This window comes from Heterodontus francisci, chromosome 2, assembly GCF_036365525.1.
Source record: "Heterodontus francisci isolate sHetFra1 chromosome 2, sHetFra1.hap1, whole genome shotgun sequence".
Taxonomy (NCBI): domain Eukaryota; kingdom Metazoa; phylum Chordata; class Chondrichthyes; order Heterodontiformes; family Heterodontidae; genus Heterodontus; species Heterodontus francisci.
Window position 1 is genome coordinate 43123245 of NC_090372.1, and position 8816 is coordinate 43132060.

The 8816-nt window shown below is 44.4% G+C and overlaps 1 protein-coding gene across 2 annotated transcripts in view; it reads left to right on the forward strand.

Annotated features, from left to right (window-relative positions):
* The window catches only part of ripor2 (RHO family interacting cell polarization regulator 2), a 110472-nt gene extending 102849 nt beyond the window's left edge, over positions 1-7623 (forward strand). For both annotated transcript variants that reach the window (XM_068057655.1, XM_068057664.1), the window contains exons 21-22: positions 923-1013; positions 6491-7623. In XM_068057655.1, coding sequence (XP_067913756.1) covers positions 923-1013; positions 6491-6591 — 192 coding nt within the window. In that variant the 3' untranslated portion in view covers positions 6592-7623. The remainder of the gene's footprint in view (positions 1-922; positions 1014-6490) is intronic.
* Positions 7624-8816: the final 1193 nt, after the last annotated feature.

The window sequence follows — 8816 nt, forward strand, 5'->3', positions numbered from 1 at the left end:
GAAGAGGACATGTAATAATGATTTTTAAGAGTTTTGATCGAGTGACTAGGGAAGGATAATTTCCATTGTTGGGGAGTCAGTGACCAGGGGTCATTCATTTAAAATGCTTACTAAGAGCATGAAGAGAGATCTTAGAAGAAATGTCTTCAAACAGAGGATTTTAGGAGCATGGAATGCTTTGCCACAAGGAGTCGTTGATGTAAACAGTCCATTGCATCTTACAGGGGATAATTAGATAAATGGTTGAAACTGAGGAAAAGATAAGGCTTTGGAGATAGCATGTGGTAGTGGAATTAGTTTTGGATTTCTGTAGCAGAGCTGGCACAAACATGAAAGGCTGAATGGCCTCTTTCTGTGCTGCAAACTTCTATGATTCTGCAGGGGTAATTTTAAGCCAACCACCCAGCTAAGAATAAAGCAAGAAAGGTTATTTCTGACTGCCCATGTCATTATTACCAGTTGCTTAAGCATGTTTATGTCTTCGGCACAAGGCAAAATCTAACTGTCTGCCATCAACTCATGACTCTGAAATTCTCACACTTAGGATTTTCCTATTGTTGGCACCTCTGAACACATAACAACAATAACTCACATTCATGTAGTGATGTGTGAGGAAGAAACTGGCTGCAAGCCACAAAAGGGGAGATTAGCAAGGGTGACCATAAGCTTGGTCAAAGAGGTGTTTAGAAGTTTTAAGGAGAATCATAAGGGAGCAGTAGAAAGCAGAGGGGTTCCCTAAATGAGTGGGACCTAAGCATCTGAAGACACAGCTACCAAATGTATGTTCCTTGATGTATCATTAAATTCTTATTGAATATTATTATATTCATTATATGTGGATTGTTCAAGTCCTTTGATGAGGAGTTGGTTGTTTACCAATACTGATATAATCAGTTCAAAAAATTCTATAATTTTCCCCCAGGCTTGTGAAAGCATTGGCATACTGGTGAGTTTGTGCCAATCTGAGAGAGAACTTCTACGACAAGCTGCTGCTGAATCACTCCTCTCACTAGGTGAGTGCTCTTCCTTGTGGGCGAGCCACACAGTACATACATCTATGCTCAGTGTTATGTTCAACGATTTTAGAACCTAATGCTCTGGCTGTCAGGTTTCTCATTTTGGGATAACTGGAATCTTGGCCACAGAAGTCAATGCAGTGGATTAAGAGCCCAACTGATTATCCATCAATGAAAATTAATGGATGGAAGATTAGGCAGCCAGGCTAGGAGTCAGGTGTGGTAACCCCATTTCCTGATACAAAGTGATTCCTGACAACGCAGCGGCCCGCTGATGTCATCAGAGTACTCCAAGCTGTGCACATGCACATCTACAGCTTGCCAGGACTAAGTGGCGTGTGCGCAGGATGACATCATCGCGCAGCCCCAACGTCATCGCACATCCGCGCCTGGTCCATCTTCGCGCATGCGTGATAAAGCGTCATCGGGTATCCAGCCCCCTGCAACCCAGCTGGAGGAAGTGGCTGAATGGGAGACTTTGAGGCTGGAGCTCAATCCCCGTCAGTCGCTCCCGCCCCACTAGCCACTCTCCCCCCTCCGCAATTTGCTCCAGGCCTCGAAGCTTCCTCCTCTCAGCTGCTCGCTCCAGACCTCGCTGCTCCCCCCCACTCCCCTGGCTGATTGTTCCTCATTTCACGCCACCCTGCTCTCCAGCTGCTCACACCCTGCCTGCCCTCTTCAGCCACTAGCTCTAGGCCACGTCACTTTCTGCCTCTCAGCCACTCGCTTCTACATCGCCCCGTTACCTCTCGCGGCCTGCCTTGCTTCTTCGGGCGGTGGATGGAAACTGATGAAACCTAGGAGCGAATGGCCGAGAGGAGGGAAGCGGTGCCACCTATAACTAGACGGAGTGGGGGAGCGACCAACTGGCGAACGGAGTGGCGATAGCGGGCAGCAATCGGCCAGGGGTTTGGGGGGTAGCAGTGAGGTCTGGAACGAGCGGTTAAGGGGGGGGTGGGGTGGAACGGCCGGCAGGGAGGAGGGGGAGAAAGTGAGTTGTTGAGGGGGGAAAGCAGCCAGTGGGGCAGGAGCTAGTAGCTGCGTTCGGGTGAAATCAGTCCTGATCAGTCATATCAACAAATCACAATAACGAATTGGCAGCACATTTTATACTCTGCCCGATTTTTGATCGGGATGACAATTCATTATCTTCCAATGGAAACTCAATCATAGAATTCCTTTTGTATTTAATAGGATTACTGGAATATTAAATGGATCTGAGGATTACAGTTAGTATCCTATAACTACATAGTAGCATATTACTGGGCTTCCATCCAACTTAATGTAAGTTTAGTTTGCTAGAACGATCTAGCCATAAGCATTTCCTGTGATAAATTGAGCAGCACCATCTTTGATCCTGAGATTGGGGCCAGGAGCCCTAAACTGTAAAATCGACCCTTTTGTTTTGAAGGCAGTATTGCCCATTTAGGGAAAATCTTCTCACAATCACATGAGTCAGACAGAGATCATGCAGGACGTGCTGATGTTTTATTGTAACATGGGTCCAGCACAGAGGATCACTGTGCCCAACTGTTTTATTGCCTTCTCCATGCAGATGCAGAGCAGCAAAAAGCTGCATCCAACTGAGATAATATGGCCAGTGCTGTAAAAAGTCCCTTTTTCTATTGGGCATTGAGAAATGAGTTGCAGTGAGCTATCAGTACTCGAATCAGCTGGACTTCTCTCCCTCCAGTTGTTTTCTATAACTTTTTCTCACTTAGTGAAATTAAAACCAAATTAAGATTGTGCCTAGGGGGAATGTTGGATTGCTTCTACATTTTTGAATTAATTCTATTCTGCTGCAGAATGTACATTTGACTGGTGTCAGAATATGCTAATGGGTGGAAGGTGCAAAATAGATCAGTGACATGGCTCCAAAGTTTCTGTCACATCTTCCAGTGCATTGTGGTTGCCAGCAATAACACATTCTGGGATTGTTTTTGTATTGTCCTTTCACTGTCCTGTCTCCTGCACACAAATGAATGAAATAGACCCTTGAGGCTGGTACATGGAAGTGACTGCACACAAGTTGCAAGGAGCTATATTAAAAGGTGTAACTCGCATGTTTCCATGCCTTGCCAATCGCCTCTTGTAGAGTCTTTATTTTAAGCGGTGTGAGTATTGACACCATCGTATCAGCCAATGAGTCGGGCTGGCGGGGTCAGGACTGTGTGCGGATGTGATTTAAAAATCACGGTCCTGGAGGGCGTCTTTGGATCCTGATCCGTTCTGGGCACAGCCCGCGCTCTGCAGGCAGCTCCCACCTCCTGGAGACGCTCGGAGTCACTAATTGGGCACTGAGCTTGCCTCCTGCCCAATTAGGGGATTAAAATATAAAAATAGCATCACATGAGTGACACAGGCAGGGCGCGGGGTTGGTACCTGGAAATTATTCAGGCATCAGGTTCCCGACACCACTCTGAAAATTCAGCCAGTGGTGTCACTCTGTGCAGCCTATATTAAATTGTGGCTGCAGATTGCTCCATGACTATCAGTAGCGTGAATAACTGGCAGGAGGATATTCGTGGCCATTGGGTGGCAGCCCATTGAATAAAAGGATGGAATTGGTAACAATTGAGGTGCTGGGACCAGCAGACTCTAGGTTGCGAAACAAGGGCAGGTCCTTCATTTGGAACATGGATATTGTGCACTACACAAGGGGAGCTCTTTAAACAGAGCTAAATATCAATAGTCAGTCTGTTTCCAGGAGACGGTGGGTGCCATTTTTCCATCTGCAGTGGTAGATTGCAGCACTGCTGTTGGTGCGATAGCTGAATTTCTCACCAGGTGCTGCCTGATTTTTGACAACCTTTCAAGATTTCTCAATTCCCTTTCCAGGTGACATCACTAGGGCACCATCAGGGTGCTCCATTGTAAGTAAGTTGATTGACAGGGGATAGGCACTGCTGGCTCATTGCCCTAGTTTGGATTTTCCTTGTTTGGGAGGAAGTGTACTGGGGGCAGAGGTATTGTAAGATCAAACCTAACTTTATACCCTCCCTGAAGCAATGCTTATTCTGCTCTAGCGTACTGTCATCAGTCAAATAAACCCAGTTCTGTGTCGCTGACATTTTGGGCTGAAATTTATATCTCTGCCCCGGTAACCGGCGGCAGACCTAAACAATGGCAGTCCGCCCATGCGGACCGTACGTCATGAAGCCGTCACAATATTAAGCACGGCGGCTCATTTAAATAGCCGGGGCAGATCACCCACATCGATGAAGTGGAGGGGGCGGGTTGTCCATCCTCAGCAATGGTGTCAGCCGCCTTTGCGCAGGAGCTGTCGCCATTTTTAAAGAGCTTCGAGTCCTACATTTCAATTTAATTATGTAACGATATATTGATTTTAAAAACTTAAATAAATTGATCCTGACCCTCTCCCACCACCCCCCCCCACAATAACCATAGAATTAAGTACTGCCCTCTCCCGCACCCATAACACTTACCTTGTGCACCTGACCTTACACTTTACCGATTCCCACCATCCCCTACACTAATGAAATGATGTTCATGCCGCTCCCCCTCCCCCCCACCCCGCACTGCAAAACTTACCTGCTTCCCCCACCCCACCAGTGTTCTGCCTCGGATCCCCGGCCACTGGCACCACTATTGCACCGGGACAGACGGCGAGAGGGAGAAGGTAATTTATTTGTTAATTTACATATTTAAATTTGGCTCCTGTCGCCAAGCGGCGGGGGGGCCACCATGAGGCCTTGCTGCCGCTGGCAATATCAGGCCGGCATTGAGGCCTGTGGCGAGCCTCTGCCAGAAGCATTTTCCGCCCCCCCCACCCCCCCACCCCCTGCCAGGACCCCCCACTGAAGTGTTACTTCAGTGTAATTTTTTTTACATTTGCCATATTAATCATTTGAGCAGAACTAGCACTTATTGCAACCTTTATCTGTTTAGCAGCACTGAACAAAAACAGTCCAGGATTTTTTGACTTGACAGTCACATATTTAAGCATTTCTAAATTGACACCATGGCCTGTGGGCATAATTTAGAATTTGAGCAGAATCAACTAAGCCATGCTTGTACATCCCATTTTCAAAGTATAGGAGTAGAGAGAGCAATGCAGATACACTAGTCTTTAAAAGTGGGTGGACAAGATGACAAAGCGTAGGGGATCAAGAGTTTTATAAATAAGGGCAGAGTAGAAAATCAAAGTGATAATGCTGAACCTATACAAATTATTGCTTAGGCTGTAGTTGGAATATTGGGATAGAAATTGAACCGTGTTATGCTTGTTTTACGGGTGTAAAATGGGCACAACAATGGTCAATTTCAGGGACCATCTTCCTACGCCGTACACCTAAAACATGTCCAACTCGATATTGCTTCAATATCGTCCATGGTGGTCATCTAAAACAGGCATTAGACCCTTCGCATATGTAAATGAGGAGTCTATTGCCTGTTTTAAGGCCCCTCTGTGAAATGAGATAGTGATGAACAGAGCAGGAGCCGGGCCTACTTGATTCAGGATTCTTCACCGGCCACTGCAGCCTATGGAGTGACCACCACCAAAAGGTATTTTAAAAAAAAAATTGCTGAGGAGCTAGCAGGAGCGGAAGTGCTCCTTCCCATCCCCAACCAGCCTCCTCTTCCCACTGATGTTCCAACTTCCCTCTGGGGCTTACCTTCAGGTAGCTGCCAACGAGTTAAGCAGCCAATATTCATCTTCTTAAAATGGGCAAACTGCCTGTGGAGGTGCAACAGGAGCCATGAGTTTGACCAGATAATATTATTGAGGCCTGAGGCCTAATTTTTGACCAGTTTAAAGTCTCCTAATTGCTTCCATGCGCAGTATCCATTTCAGACGTGAAAATGGGCCTAAAGGAATTTCTACAGCATTATGTACACTTAAGGGCCCCCTACTTTAGGAATGATGTCAAAGCCATGGAATGAGTAAAGAAGCAATGAAAGGCTTTAGTTATGAGGAACGACGAGAGAAAATGGTGTTCTTTTCACCAAAACAGAAAAGGTTAAGAGGAGATCTAATAGAGGTGTTCAAAATTATAGGGTGTTTTGTTAAGGTAAGCCAAGAAAAAACTATTTCCACTCATCAGGGCGTAAATTTAAAATAATCACCAGGAGAATGAGGAGAGCGGTTTGGAGATTTTCTTTTAGGGAGTGGGTTGTTGGGAAATGGAATGCTCCACCATAAATAGTAGGGGAAGCAGAATCCAGAACAGCTTTCAAAAGGGAGCTGGATAAATATCTAAAAAGGAAAAATTTAAACAATAGGGTGAAAGAACTGGGAGAGGGACTAGTTGGGTCGCTCTTTCAGAGAACTCGATGGCCAAATGGCCTCCTTCTAGATGTAAAATTCAGTGATACTATGATCCACCATAAACCCACCACTTGCAAGTTGGGGTCATTGTATTGTTTTAATGTACTGAAAATGTGTGCACATCACGGTCACGACCCAATTGCAAAAAAATCATTCTTATATTCCACACCTCTTCCTTGCCTAGGAGAAGAAGGCCGTTTGGCTTACGAGCAGCTAGACAAGGTCCCTCAGGAAATGGTGCAACTCACAGGACGACGAGGAAATGCGGTCAGCACTGCCTTCTAAAAGAGAACTCTGCCTCAGTATTAGGGACTGCCCAGATGGATGTAAGCTGCACATATTCTGTGCTGAGGGTGAAAGATGTGGCATCGCGGAAGACTGAAGAGGAACAGGACTGTTCACCCGGAACAAAATGCCTCTCACCAGGGCAAAAACTGCCGTCTCCAACAATAGTCGAACCACAACACGCATGATGACACCATCCAAAGAGAAAGTGAATGAATCAATGAGTCATTTCATTTAAACATACTTTTACCAAAGTTATTCGAACTCCACAGAAATCACTTTATTTCATGTTAATTTATTTAGACTTCTTTGAAATGTTTTAACTACTGAATTTCCCATTTCCTACCATTCTTATTTTGAGATCACACCAGCATTATTTTTTTTTTTAATTTGCACATTTTTGACTTGGGTTATCAGGGTACACAATGTATATGTTGCTTCTCTAGTTAACGAACTCTTACTTTCTATTAACTTTCTGGTGTCCCATGGCCTTGGTTTGGCCATATGGGTGAAACAAAAGCCAAATGGGCATAGGGCCTATGAAAGGGAGAGTGCAGTGCAATTGGAATTGGTCCTTTGAAGTTTATATCCATGACAGATGCAGCGTTTCAGCCATTAGGATTTAGAAGCAAAATATATTCCACAGAAGATGATAATCATCATGGGAATACCTGTCGATATTGTATGTGTAACATGCTTAAAATACCCTTCCTACAAGGCATGATCTCTCCTCCACACATGTTGCACATGGAGCTGAGAGGTTGGTCTTGACATATGTCAGAGATAACAGGTTTAGGAGTGTGAGGCTAGGGTACTAATTTATAAAATATTATGATGCAGGGTTTACCTGTGGAATGTCAAAACTGAGGACTACATTGTGGATGAATGAATAGGTGCAGTTGTTAAAAGAAGGATTTCCCTGGCTCAGTAATTTGATTCAAATTTCATTTCTTTGCCTTGTCTTTCAGAAGAAAAAAACAGCAAATTCTTTGTTTACCTAAATGGCATTTTTAAAATAAAATTTCAAGTATGCATTTTGTCCTTATTAATATGTCTTTATAGCATCACAAAAATTAAACATTTATTCATGTCAGATGCTGACCTGGGGTAAAAATTATGGATTTAAACAATGAACTTTGGTTCCTTTAATGATTTATTGGGGCAAGCACACTGCTTTCTGTGACATTGAATCATAAAGAATGGGCAATCTCAAAGCCTGTGGAGTTAGGGAAGCACTCCTGGCTCCATAGGAAGGGTTCCCTTTTAAATATTGTTTTCAGTTTACCTTTTGTTGGTTGCCATGGTGCTGCTAAAGAATCCTGTTCATCGGGAAGTAACTTTGAAAAGGGGTCTTTCAACAGCCATCAGGCTCCTCATTAAAACAGACAAGGGATCTAACACATGTTGAAATGAAACTCATGCAGTTAGCTATGGGATCAGCACTGCTGTGGGATCAGCAGTGCTACATTGGCATGCTTTGTACCCTTTTTACCCCAAAAATTGGGAACAACACATTTCAATTTCTACCTCACCTTAAAAACCTTTGTCTCTGTCGAGTCCAGTTATCTCAACCAGGATGTGGTATTCACACTCCTGATCACTGTTCAGAGATTGCTGTGATAAATATACAGGTGTGAATGTCCAGTGAGGGGAGGAGCAGGCTCAACTGGAGCTAACAATCCAATTCCACTCCAGAGACATGAAATCAAGGCTGACACTCCAGTGCGGTACTAAGTGAGCGTTGCACTGTCAGAGAGCCTTTTGTTTGGATGAGACATTAAACCAAGGCCCATCTGCCCTCTCAGGTGGACGGAAAAGATCCCACGACACTATTTTGAAGAAAAGCAGGGAGTTCATTGAATCATAGGATGATATAGCACAGAAGGAGGTGTTACAACCAAGTGAGAAGGGGTCTAGGGGTTCCCCCTTAGCCTTTGCCTGGTTTAACCGTAACAGGGTTTAATTTTAGAAACACCGTGTTTTTAGCTCCCTCTCAGTGAATCCTCGTTCACTGCTCCAATTGTAAGGCAAAGAAATCAGACAGGTTTCCTTAGATTTAAACTTGAAAGGTTTATTAATCTTGAACTCTAATCTGGTTAACGACTACGAATATACGACGCAATAAACACATACGCAGATAGAGACAGAAAAAGTAGAAAACAATAAAGGGGAAAAGTTTGAGGCAATATTGGGATTATAATTACGGTCCTTTGAGTTCAATGTGG